Here is a 24,720-nt window from a genome sequence, read left to right on the forward strand (position 1 = left end):
CTATATGAAGTCAAAGCCAATGCAGTTTAGTGTCTAAATTTACTGTATGGACAGTATTCTACAGAAGAGGAAAAAATAAGTGACATGGGTTTAGAATGACATGAAAGTGAATAAAAATGACAGAATTTTGCTTTTTGGGTGAATTTTTCCTTTTAATATTGTACTTGTGAGCTGAAATGAAACAGACAAAGAATAGAAGTACTCAGTATCTCATCTTTATATCAATGAATGGTGCAAATTGAAAAAATTTAACAGAGTAAAAGCAGTTATGAGTTTCTGAATGTTCAGCATGAGACAAACTAGGCAATTCAAAATTATTCTGGGCAATAGTTTCGTCCCGTTAGACAGATCAAACAGAGAGAGGGATTGATACAAAGGTTTCTTTCAAAACAACCACAGAATGAATCATCCATTTAAAATTTTTCTAATTTGTCACTGCTGGTCTGCATCAACAAAAGAAAGCATTGTTTGTTGTGTGCTTTTCAATGTTTCGGGCATCATTTCAACTCCACTGTCTGATATCTGAAGCAATTTGCAAATCTAGCCAGTATATAATTAAAAATAAACAATCAACACAATTAGCAATCAGAAGAGAACTAGAGTTTCTCAGTTGTTAAACTGCATTTCATGCATAATTACAAATTAGCTTCTTGTAACATGTTGATATACCATCAAGGTGAATATGAAATTTATTGCCATCAACATAAAACAAATCAGTGCAAACTGCTCATTTGGGCTGAAATGATGTTGCCCCCCCCAAAAACAGAAACCCTCAGGGTTTTGATATACTGCAAATATGCCAAAAATTGTTACAGTATATATGCATGCAGACCAGTTGACAAAGAAAACAACACTACAGGATCTGTTCAATGAAAAAAGGAATAATACAATGTGTTTGTCAGTCTATGGGTCTTCTGAACATGGATTGATTGTGTCTGTTAAAGGCACATTTAAACATGTCTGGTGCACTGGAGATCCTTGCTTTATACTGAAACTCATAACTGTGTCACAGAAGCAAAACAGACAAGTCAAATCAAGTGCCCTTCGCCTAGAAACCGTTAAAATGAAAACTTACAGCATACATTCACAGGTAATAAAGGAGAAAAAAAAACAGCCGCCACAATGATGAAAGTGAAACACACTTCAAGATAGACCATAACGCATATAGATAAATAATCTGTTTGCTTTTTTCAACGTTTGGAGAACCCCTTTCCTTTCACAGTCGTCGTAGATCTTGCATTGCAGACTAAAGTTAACCACAATTAATGTGTGCCTTAAAAGGTACAAAGACAATGTTATTTGGTAATAATTTCAAAATAACACAGTAACACATTCCTCTTAAACAAAAAAAAAAAAAGAATAAATGAATGATTGAAAGGGTGAAAAAAATATGATCATGAAATACGCATGTGCCTGAAAAAACAAAAAAGATTTGCTGAAGTGCAAACCAGAAGTAACCCATCCCACACATCCAAAATACAGCTCGTAATACTGATTTAAATAATAGGAGTCATTTTTTCTTCTTTTAAAACAGAGAAGCAGACTGCTACACTGACAGAATAAATGTACACGGGAACCATCAGCCAACACTTTTCCACCACCTAAAGCAGTGTGAAGAACAGAGCGCAGGGGTGCGTTTCTTTCTGAGGCTCAGTTCAAGGCGTTCTGATCCCTCCCTACAAAACTCACACATGATCCTCTAAGTGATGAAGCGCTAGAGTCCCATCCCGTCCCGTGCATGAAGATAAAGGATGGTGGAGAGGAGCTAGCAGATCTGACCCTCTGCTATGAGGAAACGGTTACAGGATTCAGAGAGCCGTTACGGCTGTAGAATCTAGAGAAGGCCTCCTCCAGCACAGTAGTGAGACGTGGCTGATCCCCCTTGACAGAGCCAGATAAAACAAAACTAGTTTAAAACAGTGGCACCAGGAAGTGAAGGAAAAAGAAAATTGAAATAGAAGGTTTAAAAAAAAACAAATACTAATAAATCAACAAAAAAAGGATGCTGCAAAGCACATCTTTAAATCTCAGGTATATCAAATGGAATTGGATTCCCTAGTATCGATCAAATAAACAATTGAAACAAAAGGAACAACGCCAAAGAAAGTGGCTGTAAAATAAAGCAATAAGCCCTAAGAAGCCATGGTTTCGATGAATTTATAACAGCTAAGGGCCATTACGGAAGCTGAATTAACTACTGTGCAGGGTCAGGTTTTAATGGCGGAGAGAGACGAGATTCATGAGATTAATTCATTAAATTAGAATTAATCAATAAAATCAGAAAACTGAGGGGAAAAAATGCTGGAGTTAACACAGATGGTACAGCAGCATTCCTTCCAAAAGTGGCAAATCTGACGGATGACAAAACCAATAAGATGGACTAAGAGAATTCCTTGCTTATAGTCAAGAAAGAGCATGGACTGCTCATTAAGACTGGAGGAAATACCTCTTTAAATGAAGAAAATTGGCTGTGAACTGCAGAAAACAGTTGTAATGGTACTACCCAACAAAAAGCCATGGTGGTACAGAGGTACTCTATTGTGGTATCCTCTGTGAAAGGCCTGGCCCTGGTTTGTGCATTAACAAAGAAAGTTTTCACGTCTGTTTTTAGGTACTGTTTTTCCAATTAGCTCACATTGTCTTAGCTCTTTTCTTACTCTTCCAGTAAATCAGCCAGGGCTGATCCAAAGATTTCCTCAAGCAACTGAATTATTGATTTTAAACATTTTATGAATGCTGGCACTAACTAGTGCTTCATAAATTTGAACCTAATGTTTAAAAAAGTCCAGAACATTGTGTGATCTCACTGATACTAGCTAAACACAGTAACCATGGCAACAAAAAAAAATGTAAGATATTTTTTTTGAATGACATCCATTCTCACACTCCATTATTTTTAAATCTTTCCTGTGATATATGAGTTGGGCTCCATTATCTTCAGATTCATAATCTAAGAGACTATTTCCATCACTGACAGGGCAGAGTCTGGCTGCAAAAGGGAGTCAATCCCATAAGCCCCTTTCACACTGCACGTTGGACCCGGCAAATTACCAGGTCGCCTTCTGTGTGAATGCAAACACGTCCTGGGATTGATTCTGGGACTAATCCCGGGTCGGGGACCTAGTAACATTGCCGGGTTCAGTCCCGGGACAAGTGCTGTGTGAACAAAAGCCAGATCTAATGTCGTGTCATAGTGATGACGTTATCGTGCAACCCTTTTACCGGGTGTTTTGAATGAAGATCAATGTTTGCAACGAAAAAATGTGTGCAAACTGTAATGAAGCAGAGAACAGTTAGTTCCTCACTTTCCGCGCTGACGCCGAGATCATTCGCCAGCTTCAGTGAAAGTATAACGTGCCTAACGTTTTCGACTCGTACATTACACGTCACGCTCTGATGTCACAGTGTCATTACGCGACCTTTACGGGTTGTGTGTGAAAGCACAACATATTCCGGGTAATCACTGGCAGTGTGAAAGTGCAAAGCTAGGTGATCCGAGAACGTTTGCCGGGACACGTTACCCGTGTATTTGGCGGAATCGCAGTGTGAAAGGGGCTATAGACTCCCCATGTTAAAATGACCAACTTTACAGCAGAAAAAACATGTTTACAGCCTGGTTCAAAAAATTATTTTGGTCTATATAGCTAATTTTGCCCTTCATGACAACTGTGAGGGGGCGGTTCAATTATTCTCGGTATTCTGAAATGCCCACGATAACAGATTTGTGCATATTTATTATCGTGATATATCGCATTACCAAATACCGGCATTCTAAAAACGCCGTGCTCTAATTAAAACAAGTTCAACAACTTTTTCCTATTCCACTGCCTGCATCACATCTTTGTCAACATAAAAGCACATTCTGTGCGAATGGCACCTAGCAATTTATTCTACTCTACTGTGGTCCTTCACAGAGTGAGTCACACGTGAGACGTTAATTACATCCACTGACATGCGGTTGGATCATAAATTAGAATTAATCAATAAAATCAGAACATTCGCTCAGCCCTATGTCCACCTTAATATTATTGTAGTGATATGAAATTAAAATCAGTAATTAACTGAATTAATCTGAAAATTAAGTCTATTTCAACATTGTCTTTACTATAACTTATAAAAAAGGTAATTTCTTTCAAAAAAGGATGGTAGTGTATATCAAATCTTACCTCACTAATGAAGCCAAGCTGGACCAGTTCCACGGCCAACTCCTGTACATTCTCATCTAAAACACACAGAACACCATTCTTAGGTTTTATCAATACTCTGTTGGTGCAACAAGTCAAAATGCTGCTGGTGGAAAAGTGCCATAACACACAGTAGTCACAATTGTAATCAGAACCTGATGCACTTCAGTGTATCTGCTCATGTTTTTGTATCAGAAAATGGTTTCATAGTTCACAAATAAGAACAAAAACAAAAATTATGCAGGTACACAAATTTGATTGAAGGCACATGGTCATTGTAAATTGCTTGATTAACAGATTCTTGCATTTTTATGGTGGTAATAAACATCTGTGTTGGATTAAATCACATGCGTATTAAAATAGCTAGCTATAAACATGTTGACAGTTCAACTAACTCGGCAAGCTTATTGATTCTGAGCAACTTCACTTGAAAAACTCGAGTTTATGCCCATTATAGCAGCGTCTCTTGCAGCTGAGAATGCAACGCATACTTGTGCTTCATTCTAACACATTTCAGAACACAAAGGCATGCGAAATCAAGCTGTGTAGCTGGAAGCGTTTACATGCTTGTGTAGTGTGTTTGGGGCCTGATAAAGTACTCACTTGGTGCCAAATCACAACTCAAGTGTCGGTTCAGCTTATCTTCCAGTTTTAGCAGTAAGGTCAGCTATAAAAGGAGCAGAGAGAGATATAAACACAGAATCATCATCTAACTTCAACATCATTACAGCAATAAATTTGAAAAAGGCTTACATGATGTTTTGCTCCTTCCTCCACAGGCTCGATGTTGCACTGCATTTGCACAACCTTAAAGGACAGAGATTATGTTTAAAAACAAACATATGATGCTAAATGATTGCAAATCCTGTTGATTTTGACTGTAACCACCCATCTATGTTTGTCTGAGAGGGAAGTAGTAGTATGCAACACAGAGACAGCCTGATCAACAGCAAGGGAAGGTGAGAAAACTGAGATTTATTCTTAATCATTGATAGTCGGTCACAGTCTCTTAAATCAGTACATTTCTCACCTTCCGGGTCTCCAGCTCTGCAGGCTCAGGCGTAGGTGTTTTGACAGAGGGGGGCACGATGGGGGACTTGACAGCCTCTTGCTGAGGCTGCTGTGGACAGGGCACCCCGAAGGCAGTCAGCGGATAGATCCCGTTCCTACATCATGAGAAACAAGAGCACATGTTGATATTATATTTGTGTTTGTTTGAACATTGTTACTGATTTCTTAACATTTGAATCTGGCCCATCTCATTTCTTTTAAAAAATAAAATAGGTAAGATTATTAAGATTTTTTTTTTTTTTTTTAGCTCACCTCACATCTTCAAGAAACTTGTCAAGCTCCAAAGCAGGAAACTGCGAGAGTCTGATGCAAAAAGAGACAGGGTTACAGAAGCCATTTACGTGGCATGACAGCTTATTTGAAACCTAAATCCAAAAACAAGGCACAAATGAATCACAGGAGGAGACTCACTTTAGTTGGACCTCTTTCCTTTCCATAATGACCTGGTTGGGGTCCATGTTCTTGGTCATTTCCTCTAAAGCATTTTCAGGGATCATGTCTAGAAGCCAAAAGGGAAAATGGTTTCAATGTGTTTAGTTTCATTGTATTCCTTTCATAAAGCTGACATCAAATGAAATCTCTGAATGATAATGTGATTAGCTCATGACTCACGCTGGTGACTGACGATACAGTGTGCAGCCAATAGTTTCAAAAGAGGCACTTCAAAGAGAGCTTGATGGAAAAGCAGCTCTCTGGCAGTGGGCCTCTTACTGGGGTCCACCTCCAGACACTTCTGAATAAACTCCTAAAACACACACACACACAAACATGACACTTCACATCCATTAGTATATAATACATATTAAGAAAAACATTCTGTTGAAAAGTTGATCTAATCTTTCAGACACAGTCACCTGTGGGGGTGTGTGAAAAAAAAAAAGTAATGGTTACAATATTTAACCATAAATTCTTAAAGGAAGGAGGGAACCATTTCAGGTGGACAAATGTTGTTATGCTTTTAAATGCATAATTCTTCATATTTCATCTATACTGCAACACTCAGATTTACTGATAGATATTTGTGATAGTTATTTTAATTTAGTTGGATAGATGCAACACATATACTAGTGTGGGGGAAGCAATCTAACTTTACAAATTATTTATTTTATTTAATCTGTAAAGCCTGTTGTAGACATGCATATTCAAATTCCACATGCATCTCATCTTACAGAATTTTATAATTATTCATTATGTGAAAAAAAAACCCTGTACAACTTACACTACCATGCAAAGGTTTGGGTCAATAATTCAGGATAATACAAAGAATGGAGTAAATGGATTTTAAAAAACATGATATATATTAGGGCTGTCACTTTTGAGAAAAATCCCTAATATCCCTAATTCGAAGGGATATACCATAGCCTAATGGAGATTCAATCACAAATGTATTAACAGTGAGTCATAAACAAGACTATCTGGATTATTATTTTTTTTACTTAATCAAATTATCAATTAGAATATCAACGTTTATGAAGTGCCACTATGCATATCTCACAACATTAAGCTAAATGGAAAAAAAAAAAAAAAACGATTCAGAACAGGCACAAACAATAACGTGACAACTTAAACAGCAGCAGGAGTACGGCATATAGCTTAGCCTAATTCATTTCTTAATATTGTTTGCAAGAAACACCAGTCTATCAACTTGATCTGGATTAAGTGCGGCTCTCTTTTTATTTAGGCCCTGTCCCAAATCGCGCACTTCATGTGGACTTTCGGTCTCGTGGACTTGAAATGCGCGTGCTCGCCGAGTCTACGAGTCCGTAGGCCGTCCCATTCAGCATTTTAACGCTCCGAAGTGTGCTCAGCAGCGCCCCCTTTGTACCCTTGAAGCGGTCTTCCGCGAAGCCCGCATAGGAGCAGGCTCCACGCACTTCAACTACCCAGGAATCCTTGCAAAAGACCAATCAGACAACAGATGGGAGGATATTTCGCTCACGGACTGTAAACATGGCTGAGAAGAGAATATTTAAGTGTAAAAGTATCAATGTTTTTTATGACATAGGCGTACATTTTACCAGTTGTTACTTACAGTTATACAAACATTATCGACCAGTTGATATCTCAAACATAATAATAGCGCGTTAAATAATACGATCGCATTATGATTCATTACATAAATAGAACCGAATGTCATGGCTTTATGAGTCATATAAACGTAGTATGAATATTGAAACCTATACATTTTTCTTAAACTCATTTTAATTTTGTGTTAAAATTTAACATTATGTATTATTATGTACAAATGTATTTATCATTTAAATAACCATGACATCTATTCTAATGCCCAGGTGGCATTTACAATTATAGAACTGTAAAAGCAGGCTGTGTATTTCACATGGACATATTATTTGGGAAATTAAAATTAATCCTGTTCTCTATGCTAAAGACTGTAATTTGTTTAATGATATTTGTGATATTTTTCTAATAAAGGGACTGATGAGATGACCTTTAAGTTTATTCAGCTCCGTATGGAGAGGGATAAGTCAACCAGACCTTCTTCCTGTTTCCGGCGTGACGATCGAGTCTGTCCCAAAATACCTCTCAATGCACCCTCGCGGACTCGCGCTAAGGGCCCTATAGGTCTGCACTACATGACGTCACCGAAGTGTGGACTCTGAGGAAGTCCACAAGTCCGGAGTGTGCCATTTGGGACAGGGCCTTACAATGTTCCCCGCAGTGGAGAACACACGTTCGGAGCGCACAAACGTGGCTGGCTACTAGCTATTATTCGCTTGATTTGGTCATGGGCCTACGCTACAATACGTCTAGAGTGCCCTCTACTGGATAAGATGGCAAAGAATAAAAGGAAAAACAAACGGTCTAATCATAGACTGTAAAAAATGCGCTACACATAGCATTTTAAAAACTGGATATTTTATTAATAGTTCGATTACGGATATTTCACGTCATGTTCGAATGCATATTCGAATATCGAATAAAAAGTGACAGCCCTAATATATATAATAATGTTTCAAAAAAATATGGTTCTTCTGAAATTTCTTGTCATCAAAAATGCTGAAAAAACCTAAAAATAAAAAAGTTCACAAAAATGTTTTTATAAAAATTCTAAAGTTTCCATAAAAATATACATTTGCACAAGTGTTTTCAAATAACGATAATACGTTTCTTGAGTAGCAAATAAGCATATTAGAATATTTCTGAAGGATCATCTGACAGTAAAGGCTGGAGTAATGGCTGCCGAAAATTTTCAAAATAGAAAAAGTAGTTATTTTATATTATAATATTTCACAGTATTAAAATATTTACTGTTTTTTTAAATCAAATAAATTCAGCCTTTCTCAGCGTAAGAGACTAGCCCCATTTGAACAATAGCCAATCTTTGAATGCAAATAATTTAATAACTGACGATTACTATACTCACTCTCTGCAGTGGGTCCTCCAGAGACTGGATGGCACTATTAATGGCTTCTTGTGACACATATGAGGACTCTCCATTACTTTGGATTTCCAGCACAGCCATCTAAAACAGTGGGAAAAAAACCTGAATCACTGGTCTGGTCAGTCCGATACCCTGACGAATAATCAACAAACAGAACTCACCTCTAAGGCGCACATTCCAAAGGAATATATGTCCACGGCTGTAGTGACATTGGCAACAGCTGAAGTGGATGAAGAAAAAAAAAGCAAATTGTACAAAACCATTTTTTACTAAACAAGTGCATTGAAACAAAGACCATAGAATGGGTTTTAAAACCTAGTTTCACCTGCATACTCTGGAGCAAAGAAGTGCAAACTCTTCTGTTCCTCCCGACATGTTTTAACATGGTTATTTATGGTGTCTGGGGCCACTACAAAAAGACACAAAAACATCAGCAACAATAATAAAATGTGTAACATTTAAACAGTCATACTCAACAGTGTGCTTCAGCCTACCTGATCCGATTTTAATGAGTCCATTGTGCTGTATGAAAATGGTGTCACAGGTCAGGTTTCCATGGATTATGGCAGGTTCACATGAATGCAAATAGCTGAAGGAAGAACGGTGAGAAATGTGAGTGTAATAAGAGCTCTCCACGAGACTTACAGTGGATTATCAAAACAAAAAGAAATGGATAGCTATAACGGTCACAGAAATCTTTCCAGCAACCAATGTTCAATTAGCATTTGAACAAAAAATAAATAAATAGAGATAGAGAAAAAGTACACACACCTTAAGGCAGATAATATCTGAGTGCACCAACGTTTCCAGGCCTAGAAGAGTCCCAGAAAGAGTTATTGGCATTGACAAGACAAATAAGCATCTGATACTACAGCAAGTTACTTCATTAATCCCATATAAATAATGCAATGTGTTTTATGTTATCCTATATTTGAAAATAATAACACTGTACAAAAATTACTAGCAAATAGTACTCTGTCAAAAAAAAAATCATTCGGAGTTTTAAACAAATCTGAGTTGTGCCATACGGATCAATCATTACAAACATTCAAGCAAGTAATTTAAGACAAAAGAAATGTATTAGTCTGCAGTGCATTATGTCTTAAGAGATTTTTTGTCTATTTGTCTGAATAGACAGAGCAGCAATATTAGGCTACCTTCTCATTCATGGTCTTATGATTCTTCTTGGTCTTCTTTAGAAACTGCTTCAGGCTCCCAGAAGACATGTACTCGGTGATGAAAATAACCTGAAGGGGGTGACAAAAAATGATTAAACTCCAAAACTGGGAAATTTGTGATATTTTTGTTGTTGCGTTTCATACCCTGGCTCTGTTCTCCTTCACATCTGCCCAGTACTTGTGAAACTTCACTATATTCACATGTTCCAGCTGGATGAGGTTATCAAACACTGCCTTGACTTTTTCCTGAGAAATATAAAAAGAAAATTAGATTAATTTAACCTTGAGGGAGCTGTCTGACAAAAATATGTCACATAATGTCTTGGCTTTCAGAGGAAACTGTTGTTTAGAGGAGGTTGTTATTATAATACAATACTTAACTCTCGCTTTATATTTTATTACGCAATAACTACAAACCTATTTAATAGATCAAGGGGGAAACTCAATTGCTTTTCATGGCTGGGCTCGCTGCACTAGTCACATGTGTTTATGGGAAATGCAATCAGCAGTGAAGACGGAAAAGCCTGTCAAAACGCAACCTCTAAAATTACTTCTTGAATTCCACGAAGAGCGTCTGCCAAGCAGAACGGAGCGCAGCATGTGGACGGGCCAAACAGATGGCTGTCCATGACTCTATGCCAGGCATTAATGAATCGAGTTTGATTAAAAGTGCTCACAGGCAATGACAGAGTGAAGTATGCTATATTAGAAAGAGAAGAATGACCTCTAAAACATTTCAACTGCATAACCACAGAGAATGCTTTTCTTACAATATTTTTCTTAAGTAGCTGAAGGCTCTGAGTGAGATTGGTGTTTCATAAAGGCCTGGCAGCAAACAGGCCAGACTACTTTATGTAAGGAGCTTACACCCAAGAAACGAAGGTAAGCACACTCATTCTGTGAAGCAATCAAGCTGTCCTAACACTCATAGTTAAATACTCATTGGTATTGCCAACTCACAGCTTAACATGTTAGTAAGCAAGAACACAGGAAGCAGTACAGCTTAATCTGTGGCTATATATGCAGATAATAATCACTGGTGAACTTTCACACCGGAACGCTCACATCACGTTTAAATAAACATTCAGCAGCAACCTATCAGTTCATTCATACTGGTTACAGTTAAGATCAACATGATATCAAAACGGACCTCATTTACTTTAATGCATGAATTTTTTTTTTTTTTTTAAGAAATCTTACCAAGGCTGCATATTTGATCAAAAAATACAGTAAAGAGTTTAATATTGTGAAATATTAACAAAACTAAAATAACTTTCCTATTTGAATAGATTTTAAATGAGTAGTTTTACCTCTTGCAGTTTGAAGTTCTTCCTTTCAGAAAACATGACCTCATTCCAGACCACCTCCACACCTTCCTCTGTGTCCATGGCAAGATAAGCATTGTCGATACCTGGGACGTTGCGCTGGTTTACCTGTTGAGGGGGGGACATCATCAGGAAATCATTTCTTAAATTTGGTCCATTCTTTACACAAAGCTATTGTAAGACTTGGGATGTACCTCTTCTCTCCGTTTCTGCCAGCGTCCACAGGGGCTTTCCTCCAGGATTTCCGATTCATCTTCGCTCTCCTCCTCCTCATCCTCAGTTGCAGGTGGTGCCGGCTGCGTTACTGTGGACACCGGAGGAGACACAGATGAAACCCCTTGGCCGGTAGGTGGCGAGGCTGTGGACTCAGACTTCGTGTCCATAGTGGATGCAGGGGCAGGTGTGACGCTCTGCTTTCCTTCTTCTGACATCACTGACTGATAACTGACAGCCCTGTCCTGAACCGCCACAGAGAAGACGAGCAGCTGACTCACACCTCAAAGGCTGGAGGCAGGGAGCTGCAAAATCAGGAGGGATGCATCACAAGGAGTATAATCATAAACAGTACAAATGTGTATTCAAGATCAAAACAAAATATTACTTCTAATAAATGAAATGCATTGTCACTACTTTTATGATTCTATTAATAGCTTTTTTTCCCTCCTTCAGCCAGTATCTAGTAAAGACTGCAATGCTAGCTATTACAATATTTATATATATATATATATATATATATATATATATATATATATATATACACACACACACACACACACACACACACACATATACATATATACATACATACACACATATACATTATATATATATACATTATATATGTATATATAACCTGAAACTAAATAAAATACAGGTAAAGTGACTTAAGGTTAACTGTTATATGATCTCCCATATAATATTATGAATTTTAAACGTGCCCAAATCTCAAATGAAAGGGAACCTGCAGAACATTCACTCTGAAACGCTAAAAAAAAAAAGTTCCTTCAAATCCTTCAAATGAAGGATAAATAAAAACAACAGCAGAAACTTAACTGAATCACTTCAACTGTCAACTCAGTGTCACTTTGTCAGTTTCAATTCAAATTAGGGTAATTTTGACCTCCAAAACTGTACAAGACTCACGCTTTTGTAATGTTTTCATAATTTCTCTCTCTCCTCACAGTCCTGTCCTCAATTCAACACAGGCCTCAGTTTATGTTCAAGCATTCAAAACACACTACGCCGACTATCCCACCTCACCGATAAGAAACACACACACACACACACACACACACACCACACTGCTCCGCACCATATGAACCGCATCGTCCATGATCTTACTTGAGTCTGTCCTGAGAGGAGCTGCGTCGCCAGCCCGCCGGAAGCTGCTAGTCGGTGAAGTTGAGGACACAGAGAAAAATCTTCAGACAAGGAGGGAAAAAATGATAAATCCTCAAACAATGGGAGTCAGTGTAGGGGTATAGCTGTCAAGGGGAGAGTTAGTGGTCCACAGAAATTCCAAGATATGAAGTGACGGTTCAATTTCTCCTTTGCCGACTCACGAGTGAGAAGCTAGCAGCTCAGCTCCGCGGCCTCCGGAGCCTTAACGATTATTATATCTGAGAAATAAGATTTCCTTGGGTGATATGCTAAATGTTAAATAAAATAATCAAAATATCAAAACTTTCCGGTCAGCAAAATCAGCTAAAACAGAAACAAATATCGCTAGCTGTCTGTCAGATTTGATGCGTTTAGTCAGATAGCCGCGGATGCTACACTCCCGGATATTCGCGTTCTTCACTGAAGTCCTCACAGATAGATCTGTTTCTCCCTTAACACTTTAAGTACGTATTACGACACGAATGGACTCAAATTAACTAAACACCGATATCCCTGAAAAAGCTACAGGTAAATGGCGACAGCTCCGAGTTTTGTGGTGCGCTGTTGCTTATTCCTGTCGAACCGCTCTGTGGTTTATAAAGCGAGTGTAAAGCTGGACCAAGTTCGCACAGCGCCATCTGCTGGATGACATCATCCTGACACCGTCACAGCTCATGATTTAACCCCTCGATGACCGAGAGGGAGAAACTAACACACATTTATTCATCCTTTGTATATTAATTCACTACATAGAGAGAGAGATTATTAAATATGATATATCTATATGATATTTGATATTGTATATGATACGTTTGGCCTATTTACACTTAGCTTTCATAGACATATGATAGGAAATGAGTGTACAAAAGAACACCTCTTAATACATTATATATAAAGCAACTTTCTGTCTTGTAGAACATATTCATTTATTTTTTATTCATTCATTCATTTAATTCATTTATTTACATTCTGTAAACGATTTGTCCTCTGTAGAGTCATGGAGTATTTATATATTAATTTATTTAATTTCATTTGTTCAAACCGCTTGTTTTCTGTTTGTTTGTTTAATTGACTGAGTGCAAAATGACAATAAGGTATAAAGAGTATGGCAAATTTCTTCAGAAAAAAAAGAAACTTAAGATAGGACACACAAAGGCAAAGTCAATTTATTTTCTCTATAAAACGAGAGACAAATGTATAATTTCGAATATAAAATATACAACGTGTATATAAGGTCATGTAGATGTATTAGAAGTAAACAGAAAATTTTAGTATGTGTTAACTTTAAACATTTCTATGTAAGAGAATTTACTTTTTAACACCTGCATGTTCATCTGTAAACATCTATAGAAATAAATATTTGGATTTGTGGTATAGTGCTCAGGGGTTTTTACTTTTCTAATCTTTGACTTGACCTCTGTTATTCCCATCATCCACATTGGAAATGTCTGAGGTCACCAGCTGGGAATCATGCCCCCATTAGACAGGCAGAAAGAGAGAAACCATCATGTCCCTGTAGGAGGCCTATAAATAGAGTTAGCTTCCAAAAGGAACAGGGAAAAGTTGCAAGCACATGTGAGCATGTGTGTGAACCGGTGCAGAGCGTCTGCCTTAGCGTGAGTGTTTATTTGCGTACATGACCAGGGGTGTGCCTCCATCAGAATATAAAGGAACTGAGGAGTGAAATAAGGATTAAGGGCTAAGAGAAAATTGAGTATCTCGGATACTGATACTGAGCTCTATTTCTTCATCGCTTCTTTGGCATCTGTCATCAAATAGCAATATGGCAGAAGAACAAAAGTTGTCAGAAACATCTGTCCAGCTGACTGAGGCCGCTCCACAGACTATGGGCAGTGGTTTTACTGCCCCAGGAAGCATTTATTCAGCCATTTTAAGCCGCAACGACGCTGTTAAAGATGCTAGGCGTCTCAAGGACTTTCAGGAGCTCAGAGACAAATATGTACTTAAGAAAGTGCTGTTTGAAGACCCGTTGTTCCCTGCCCAAGATTCCTCTCTCTTTTACAGTGAAAAGTTCCCTCTAAAGCTTGAATGGAAGCGCCCGTCGGTGAGTGACCTACCATAGGGTGGCACTGTGCATGAGACCAGTTACATCTGACCCTCTGTGGAACAGAAATGTTTGGATAAAATGATAATAGAATTTATGCAGTTCTGCATAAATTCCCCTGTTAGAATATTATTTTATTTCCTTAAATGACCATCTCCATACATTTCCTCCTTTCATGCATAAAAAAATGCATAAAAATGTATTAGTAATAATGGTTTTATATACCTTACCAAAATCAGTTACTTTTGTGTTCAGTTGCTATCTGAATAGACAGCATGAGATAAGTTATGTCTGCAGGCATTCCATTAGAATGTGGCCGGGTTTCTGTAGTGTGTGTGTTGGGGACATGGCTGCAGTTTAGACCGCTCTGGAGTCTCAGGCAGCTGACTTGCCAAATCACGCATGCTATGTTGTGCTAGTGTTTCATAAAGCAAAGCTCTATCTGATAATGGACTTGTGTCAATAATTTTTATATGTGGCTGTATTTTCTATCATCACTATTAAATAATGTAAATGAAGATGTTGAAGTAGCATCTTGTTTTTAAAGTATAGAAATGTGTCATGCATTCGCATTAGTGTTCTAAGTAGATATTTATGTGGCATATTTTGTCAGTCCATCTCATGTGACTAATTAAAAGTTGACCTATTTGTTTCGACTGATGTTTGACAGACATTCACTAGCTTCACTTCATAATACTGCTTCAGAGAATCAGGTTACTGGACACGGCTTGCAAGGCCTTTGCTTGGTCGTTAAATAAATTTTTGGATTGGTTTTGGATTTCATGCACTTTCATTTGCATTTACTGACACTTTAAAAATAATGAGAAGGATTTACATACTGTATAGTATCATGCCTTGACCTCTTTTGAGATGCAGCTCATAAAAAGTTCCGGTCAGCAAACTTTATGACCCATGGACAGCTGCTGAATTTCTGTGGTGGTGCTGATCTTCACAGATGTTCACAGATATAGTCATATTCCTTTTCTGAAGCTAGTAGAAGTTTAAAAATACAGTTACTATGTCAAACATTTTTATAATCATTATAAATATATGTTTCTCTTTCCTAAACAGGATATCTGTAGCAATCCACAGTTCATTCTTGGGGGAGCCAACAGGACAGATATCTGCCAAGGAGACCTGGGTATGAAAGTGCAAATGCATGACATTCTAAATACATAAAAATACATAATGTTTCTGGGGATGCACCAATATTCAAATTTAAGATAATAACGATAAGCAAATAATTATTTTCCTGTCATTGTCTTATGAATGGCCAATATTAAAATTCTATTTGGTCTAAAAATAAAATACAATAAAAATTCTGTTTTGTCTAGAAATCATTTAATAAACAACTAAAATCAACCATTTTAAATGCTAAGTGAATTTAGGGACAGCATGGAAATTAGATATCCATTTAAAAAAAATTGCCAGTGATTACTTACATTTAGATTAGTGAAGGTAATCTAACTACATACCACCTGCTTGTGACCTGTATACAGGGATTTCCTTCTCTCTCAGCGTATCCAAATACTCTGTTGGAAAATAGATCTATTGCGTGACACAGAAGGCTTGCAGAAATGAATAAAGTGTCTGCTGGGGTATCTGTGTTGCGTGCTGTGTTCCACAGTGGCATCCAGTAAATGCAAGAGGCACACAGAGCAAAGACCTTCATTTCTGCACCTGTAGAGTGTACAGCTTTGTATAGCCAAATGATTATCAGTTCTTTTTTTTTCAAGCTTAAACCTTTTAATTTGTTTTTCACTACATTATTTATTTATAATTTTTTTTATAATTATTTATAAAAAAAAATTTATTATTATTTTTACTTTGGTAAAGGTGAGTCCACTATTTTAAATAGCAAAAGTAAATGAGTACTGTATAAGTACAATTTATGCATAATGCGTTATATTCCAAGCATAAAATATATTTCTATTGTACAAGATTGATATCTTGATATCTAATTGTGTTATGCTGAACTCTATCCAAAACTATGGCATTTTTTCCAAATTGCGTTACAAGTATTATCCATGTAGTTTCATTATTTGTATTGAATTTCAGAATATTTTAGATATTTACTAATATTTCTGTTTCTATGTATTGCTAATATTGTATTTCTGTTTTTATTTGTATTTGTATGACCATTAAAATTAACTAATGACTTAAAATGTTTATTAAAAGGTGGTGTAAACTCCTAGAAAAAGTGGGTTATAGAAAATATATACATATTTAGCTTACATTTCTGTTGAAAATAAAATATCACATTTAATCAAATAAATATGTGTTTTAATGCTATGTAATAAAACCCTGTTTTCGGTGATATATTAACATCTGCAGGAGACTGCTGGCTGCTGGCTGCCATTGCTTGCCTGACCCTTAATGATGTAGTTCTGACGAGGGTGGTTCCGCATGACCAGAGCTTCACTGAAAACTATGCTGGCATTTTCCATTTCCAGGTATGAGCATCAAAACTGGACCATCCTTTACTGTCTGAAGAATAAAGCACAAGCTTAACTCACTCTTTGTCTATTCTTCTAGTTCTGGCGCTATGGAGAGTGGGTGGATGTGGTTGTGGATGATCGACTTCCTACATACAGAAACCAGTTAGTGTTCACCAGGTCTGGACAGAAGAATGAATTTTGGAGTGCTCTTCTGGAGAAGGCATATGCAAAGTAATTTTTTTAAAAAATGTAACTGTATAATAATTTGTCATTGTAGGCCTGTTTATGCGTTTCTAGATATCCTTAGCGTGTGTCAAAAATCAGTCCAAGTTGCTAAATGTGACGGTTTACCTTCTGGATCCTAGACTACACGGCTCTTATGAGGCTTTAAAGGGAGGAAACTCACTGGAAGCCATGGAGGACTTCACTGGAGGATTAACAGAGTTCTATGAGATTACAGAGGCCCCGAAGGAGCTCTACAACATCATGAGAAAGGCTCTGAAGAGAGGGTCCCTCATGAGCTGTGCCATTGATGTACGTATTCTAAATGAGCGGGATGCTGTTCCAGTTAAAAACCAATCTGATAAATATATCTGATACTTCTCTGTGTGTGCTAACTATTGAGCTTACTGGTACACACTCCACTTGTCTATGTTTGTACATGTCAGACAGACTGTCATTCTGTGCATTAGCGCTAGGATTTTTTTAGTTAGTCTTTCGGCATGTTACGTCAATATGTCAAGTGTTGTGAGTGCGTTATTCATTCAAATTGTAAATGAATTAGTTTGCGAAAGTAATTCATTTGTGTTCATTAAAATCTATATAGCTAGTATGAATGTGTGAAGTGTAAATGTAATTCAGACATTTAACATTTATTATGTTGTCATTGTCATGTGACCTACCAGCGTCAGATGGTTTATGGGATAGTAAAGTGTCCATCAGATGTGCACTTTTTTTTCACCTACTGTTTTATGAATAATATAAATTCAGTCATAATGCTCATCGCACATACTGTGTTTCATCTACTGTCTATTAGGGAAGTAAGAGATTTTGAATGCAGCCACTTGTCTGTAATAAGTCAGTGAATCAACCATTCAACGAATTCATTCAAATACAATGATTCTTTCAGGAATGAAACCCTACTCACATTTTTTTTATCAGAAATGTGAAATGGTTGATTGCTTGGGGTAAGTTTTGAACTATTTTCACTGGAGAAACAAAAATAAACAGTGAAGTAAAAAAAAAAATGACTTAACTGTTATATAATCACAATCCAACTCTAACTCATGGGATATTGATTAGTTATATAATTTACTGATATCAAATATATAATGAAGCATTTTAATAAAAACTGTTGCATTATTGGGACATTAATATGACACACCATTAGATTTGGCTTCTTCTGCACAGGTTTTGGTTCCAACTGCTCAAAGGACTAAAACAGCATCTGGACTTGTGACAGGCCATGCATATTCAATCACTGGCGTTGAGCAGGTGAGCTTGTCATGTAATCAAGCATTAGTATCAAACCTCTAAATACAGAGCATTGTATGAGAATGCATGCTATAAGTATTATTTTAGTATCATTGAGATACTATTTTTTGGACATTTAGCAGATGCTTTTATCCAAAGCGACTTACAAATGAGCACAATGGAAGCAACAAAATCAACAAAAGAGCAATGATATGCAAGTGCTATAACAACTCTTAGTAGGCTTAATAGTACGTAAGTTTTATTAATATTGTAACATTTTTTTTATCTTCTATTTTATTTATTATTATTATTATTATTATCATTTTAGAAATATTGCCTAGGAAACTACATTGAAAGTGTCTTTATTTTATTTTATCTTATTTCAAGTAACAAAATGTTTTTCATGGTTTTAGTTTTAACCCTGGTCCTATAGCATTAGCTGCATCTTTCAATGCAATATCAAAAACCTTGTTCACAGGGTAAACGCAAGGATGGAAAAGACCTAATGATCCGTCTGGTTCGTGTGCGAGACCCCTGGGGAGTTGCCCCCCCTCCTGCCTGTAAGTCTAATGACTGGGTTGCACTAGCCACATCTGAGCAAGACAAGGAGAGACTCAGACCTACAGAGCAAGGGGAGTTCTGGTTAGTTCACAGCTTTATGAGTCCCATCAGGCTTCCAGAATGTCTCGAACAGTCTATTGCACTTTATTTAATGCTCATGAATGGAAGCTGATACCACTTATATATAATTTGACTCACTTTTTCTTCAAACAAGGATGTGCTTTGAAGAATTTAAGAAGAACTTCACCAAACTGGAGATCTGTAATCTCACCCCAGACACTCTTGAGGATGACCAGATGCTCAAGTGGAATGTGACCATACATGAGGGCCGATGGGTGAAAGGCTGCTCTGCTGGTGGCTGCAGAAACTTTCCAGGTATTATCTTAGAAAATTGTTTGCACTCATGAGATGTTTTTATGGTTTTAAGTTGTTTTATTTATTTATTTGGAAAAAAAAACAGTAATCCCTTTCTGTCCATTTTGTCACAGAAACATACTGGACAAACCCTCAGTTCCACCTGGTTCTTCTGGAGGCGGACACTAAAGAGAAGACCTGCACTGTGGTGGTGGCATTAATGCAGAAGGGCAGAAGAAAAGAGCGCAGCTCAGGTGCCACCCTACACAACATTGGGTTCGCCATCTATGAGGTGCGATCAATTAAACACACCCTCAGTACATTTCAACATACACTACATACGTAATCAACACTCTTTACTGGCAACTATGGTTCCATAAAGAACCTTCTACATCCATAGAACCTTTCAAATGTGCAAATCAATTTTTTTTTGGAAAAAAGGTCCTTCAGGTTATATTCTTTACACTGAAAACTGAGAACTGTTCACTGGAAGGTTCTTCTATGGCAGTGGTGTGAAAGCCCCTTTTTGGAACCTTAATTTTTAGACTAAATATGCAAGGCTAAAGTTAGTTACCTACAGTTTTTCAGTTAATTACCATGGTTGCTGATTTATTTCAACGCTGTTTTATCCACTGTCTTTCCCAGGTTCCTAAAGAGGTATGACTTCATCTTGAAGAGACCGCAATGATGACATCATATGTCAGTGTGACTGCATTTAAACAGACACATCTTTATTGTTTGCCAGGGCTTTATTCATTTTAAGTCCTTAAATCCGTTAATTACTGCATGATGTATTTGGTCATAGAAAGCCTGTAAATATCAGGGAATTTTACAGTTGTAATTTTAGGTCTAGAATACTATTTCTAAATAGAATAAAGATTTTTCTCAGCTATATATATATATATATATATATATATATATATATATATATTTAAAATAGGCTGGACTACAAATGGTAAGGGACAACTAGATCATTAGTAAAAAATAAAAATAAAAAAAGGCATATTTCTTTGCCTTGAAATCTTCTATCTGCTATCCTGATTTTAGATGAAGGGCAACCAACAACAGCTGCAAAAGGATTTCTTCCTATATAATGCTTCCACAGCTCGCTGCAAGTCTTACGTCAACATGCGTGAGGTGACGGAGCGCTTCTGCCTGAAACCGGGCGAGTATGTCATCATTCCATCCACCTTCGATCCCCACAAGGAAAGCGAGTTTCTGCTCAGAGTCTTCTCTGAGAGCAGGAGCAGCTCAGAGTGAGTTTTTACATTGATTGTGCAAATCAAATCAGACATTATAATAATATTAACCAGTATTAATTACCAATACATTATATAAAGAAATATAATAACATATTTGTATTATTGTGTGTTTATATATATATATATATATATATATATATATATATATATATATATATATATATATATATATATATACAAATGTACATATGTATCTGTTATTCTAAAGATTTTTCAATGAGAAGTTGTTTCAAATTTAAGCTCTTGTTACAGTCAGATATGTTTTTTAAAAGAACCCCTTGACCTGCTGACAGCTGCATGTTTTCTCTCAGGGTTATAGATGGAGAGATTGAGGTGGAGCCTGTGGTGAGTCCACACCTGTCTCTGTCCGTCTGTCTGTCATGTTCTGTGGCACTTACATCCTGTCTCTATGCTTGTCTATGAATCACTACATCAAGTGGTTTGGTCTCTTGAATGTAGTAGATCATTAATTAAGTGCCACCAAAAACAAAAGTACAGTTTTTTCTTATTCTACATAATCAAAAAAGAGAATAAAAAATATGTTTTTATATCTAATGCTTCACTTTGTTATACCAACAGACGGATGTCAAGAAGAAAATCAAGGTAAATATGGAAATGAGATTAAGAGGTTCCATCAATTTCTTTTCTTTGCTGTTTGAGATTCTATGTTAGTCCATGGCAGATGATAGAAAGGATAAAAAAAGATGGAAAAGGCGAAAAATCATTGAGATGTGATGTTCTGTTAATTGGCTGCACTGTTCATACATGCAGCTCTGTTTTCATCTTCAGTTCTGCTTCAGTAATGACAAACAGCATGCGCATAGCATGAGCTGGTACAGTATGTCAAAACTATTATTCATAATGACACTCAAAAGCATAATAATAACCACAAAACTGCCTTGTTGTGATGTAATTTTTATATCAGCCATTAAAAAGGAAAAATGTAAAAGCTCTAATTTAAAGACCAATTATAAGCAAAGATTGAGTGGATTTGCTGTATAAACTCTATAAACAAAATAAATATAAACACTGAACTATTTAAAGGCACACGCACAATTACACATGCACTGGGATTTACATTTATGCATTTAGCAGACGCTTTTATCCAATACAGTGCAATACAATACAGTGCATTCAGGCTATACATTTTTTTACCTAACATGATTTCGTTTGTTGTACATTCAGTTTTTCTTATTTCTCATGTTTAGCCATTTGAGGAGGAGGAGACTGAAGAGGAAAAGCAGTTCAGAGCCATCTTTCAGCAGATGGCTGGAGATGTGAGTACAGTTATGGAAATGCACTTTTGAATGCCATAATCACTTCATACTATCATTGTGACTGTTTCTTTTTGCAGGACATGCAGATTAATGCCAATGAACTTAGAACTGTCCTTAACAGAGTGGTAACCAAACGTGAGTAAAATCTTATTGTCTGCCACTGATTCTCTTCTGTGTGCCTCTGTCTGCAGGGTTTTGATAATCTATCCCTTCCTTTCCTCAGATAAAGAGTTGAAAACAGAGGGTTTCTGTCTAGAGAGCTGCAGAAGTATGATTGCACTTATGGATGTATCCTTCATACTTCACTGTGCATTATGGGCAAATTATGTATGAAGTGAAGTGTGGCCAAATATGAACCATACCTCTGCATTTAACGCATCAAGTGTACACACACACACACCTTGAGCAATTGGCAGCCATAAAAACAGAAACCTGATGGGTTTATACTTTTGAAATCGATTTTGAAACTAGAAAAGTCACTGAACAACTGCACCTTAACAGTTCAAAAACTAAGAAACAAAAGCCACTACATGAAATAATACACTATTTGAAGGAACAGCCATTCATAATGGTGTCCAGAACTATAGTGGAAATTATTGAGTGCATTCATTTAATCCTATCGCACACCGCTATATAATAATAATAAAAATTAGATATTACAAATGTGTTGGACATTTTATTGGTCCAGATTTTGTAAAGCGTTTGCAACTGTTATTACTTACCACGATAATCATTCACAATAATCACCATCAAATCATTGGGTGCCCTCTTCCAACTTTAGAGGAACTTCACAGTTCCTGCTGTCCCGAGAGGGCTCACAGTATCATAAAGGACTCCTCCTCACACCCTGGTCATTCTTTTTTCAATCCATTATCATCAGGCAGATGGTAGAGAGCCATTTAAACAAGGACAAATCGATTCAAAACCGTAAATGCCTCAGAACTAATGTGAATAAATTAGTATTTGCAATAATGTTTTTACTTTTTATGGCTTTTGTGCAATTTTTTTTAATGTAAGTGGGTGCATGCACTTTTTTGGAATGAGAGACAAAAAATAATATTCATTTGGACTGTCCAACAAATGACAATATAGGATTTCTTAATAATATTGTTCGGTAAACACTTGCATAGGTGTGTCCCATTGGGTAATGAAAAGGTTTACACACACTTGTGGTCTTCATGTCCACTTAAACCAAATAAAGGAAATCCATCAAGTAAGCAGACAAGTGGTCAAGTGCAAGGATTTCAAGTGTGGGTATTTGGACAGGCCCTATGCATCCCTCTCCCATCTTGATTTCTGTAGATTGAAATTTCTTACCGCAAGCACATACACAGTGCCCCTTGTGGCCTGGATGATAGTTTTGTTATTTCAAGCTCCAAATTTCCCACATGCATGATGACACAAAGCTATACAAAGGTTCAAAAATGTAACTTAACCCCGACACCTTAGACTGATGGGACAGGCCACCTAAACCTGCAAGAGTTTAAACACTTATGGAACAAGATTAAAAAGTGGAAGGTATGCCATTGTCTTTGCCTTTATAAAGCAGGTCCAGTCATGTTCTTTTGTAATACACTGTATTAGTTCAAGCCATAGACATAGTTTCATTTGTTTCAGCTGGTGTTCACACGTTATGACACAGACAAATCCAGTACGATCAGCAGTTTTGAGATGAGGAATGCTCTTACTGAAACAGGTGAGGCAGTCCGATGTCTTTATTGAACTTCTAATTTGATGATATACACACTTTTATTGGGCTGATCCCGGAGATATTTCTCTGCACCTCAGGTTTTCAACTCAACAATCAGCTGTATGACATCATTTGTATGCGATACGCCAATGAACACATGGAGTTGGATTTCGACAGCTACATTAGCTGCTTAGTGCGACTCGAGGGAATGTTCAGTAAGTGTGATAGTATTTTCTGTTCAGACATATTTTTCTTCTAAAGTACCATTAAGTTTATTCAGGCATTGCAACCAAGATTTTGAAATGAGACTTTGTAGCGATTGGATAGATGTAGTGAAAGACATTCTTCTACAGGGGCATTCAGAGCCTTTGACAGGGATGGAGATGGCATTATCAAACTCAATGTTTTTGAGGTGAGCAGCAACATTTTTTTCTAAATTTGTTTATTGAAAATTAACATGATTTTTAACCATTATTTGTACTCATCACTGCTATTCACACTCCAAAAAAAAAAGTTTCTGTTTTCTACACTATATACACAGTGGCTTCAACTGACCATGTATGCCTAAAGACACAAACACAGATGCCTGGTGGAAGCCTGGTGGAAAGCAAGTGGTCTTTTCCCATTTTCAACTTCCATTAAGTGGAGAAAGGTCTGGATTCAAATCAATTGTACTGTACACCACTGCAGCTTCTTTCTTCAGCAAATGCTGGTCTAGAACAAACTGGATTGATTATGAGCTACTGAACGGACCATGACGGCTCATTTATGTCTTGTAAAAAGCACTTATTTGGTTGAGTATCCCTTTAAGGTGACAGAATGTTGTCAAATTAAATGTCATGCCTAAAACGACACTCATTTGAACCAATCCTTAGAAAATGTGTGCTACTGTGCAATCGTAAATAATTCAACTGAATAAAGATTCCAACATTTCGGCTGATCTATTCCAGTTGTTACTATAGCCATGATTTGCAAAACATAAACAAACAGCACATAATAGTACAAAAGATGTGTGTCATGGCTGCAAACAAAGGATTAACCGTATGAACAAAACGTCTT

At 36.9% G+C, this 24,720-nt stretch overlaps 2 protein-coding genes across 4 annotated transcripts; one reads left to right on the plus strand and one right to left on the minus strand.

The window, feature by feature from the left end:
• Positions 1–199: 199 nt before the first annotated feature.
• LOC132106827 (nuclear receptor-binding protein-like) lies at positions 200–13,169 on the minus strand. Of its 2 annotated transcripts, none has more exons than XM_059512851.1 (18): positions 12,503–13,169; positions 11,356–11,665; positions 11,147–11,269; positions 9,981–10,082; positions 9,816–9,905; positions 9,430–9,470; positions 9,153–9,247; positions 8,984–9,067; positions 8,820–8,878; positions 8,641–8,739; positions 5,868–6,000; positions 5,667–5,754; positions 5,508–5,558; positions 5,215–5,350; positions 4,938–4,991; positions 4,788–4,851; positions 4,167–4,222; positions 200–1,881 (listed from the first exon to the last, which is right to left on the minus strand). In XM_059512851.1, the coding sequence occupies exons 2-18, from the start codon at positions 11,590–11,592 to the stop codon at positions 1,786–1,788; spliced, it is 1,608 nt and encodes a 535-aa protein (XP_059368834.1). In that variant the 5' UTR covers positions 11,593–11,665; positions 12,503–13,169; the 3' UTR covers positions 200–1,785. The 2 variants fall into 2 exon arrangements, with proteins under 2 accessions (XP_059368834.1, XP_059368833.1); XM_059512850.1 differs by having other exon boundaries at positions 11,356–11,679; positions 12,503–13,168.
• A 907-nt stretch (positions 13,170–14,076) lies between these two features.
• Positions 14,077–24,714, plus strand: capn3b (calpain 3b). 2 transcript variants are annotated; one of them, XR_009424202.1, is made up of 21 exons: positions 14,077–14,606; positions 15,678–15,747; positions 16,941–17,059; positions 17,142–17,275; positions 17,410–17,578; positions 18,455–18,538; positions 18,996–19,159; positions 19,293–19,453; positions 19,567–19,724; positions 20,078–20,089; positions 20,480–20,688; positions 21,006–21,039; positions 21,274–21,297; positions 21,903–21,971; positions 22,049–22,106; positions 22,195–22,259; positions 23,421–23,489; positions 23,589–23,667; positions 23,760–23,921; positions 23,969–24,073; positions 24,203–24,714. XR_009424202.1 is itself a non-coding variant. In XM_059512848.1 (21 exons), exons 1-21 carry the CDS (start codon positions 14,325–14,327, stop codon positions 24,227–24,229), a joined length of 2,163 nt encoding a protein of 720 aa, XP_059368831.1. In that variant the 5' UTR covers positions 14,079–14,324; the 3' UTR covers positions 24,230–24,714. The 2 variants fall into 2 exon arrangements, 1 of the variants encoding a protein (XP_059368831.1); XM_059512848.1 differs by having other exon boundaries at positions 14,079–14,606; positions 23,760–23,876; positions 24,015–24,073.
• The last annotated feature ends 6 nt before the right edge of the window (positions 24,715–24,720 follow it).

Source organism: Carassius carassius, chromosome 27 (genome assembly GCF_963082965.1).
Source record: "Carassius carassius chromosome 27, fCarCar2.1, whole genome shotgun sequence".
Classification (NCBI taxonomy): domain Eukaryota; kingdom Metazoa; phylum Chordata; class Actinopteri; order Cypriniformes; family Cyprinidae; genus Carassius; species Carassius carassius.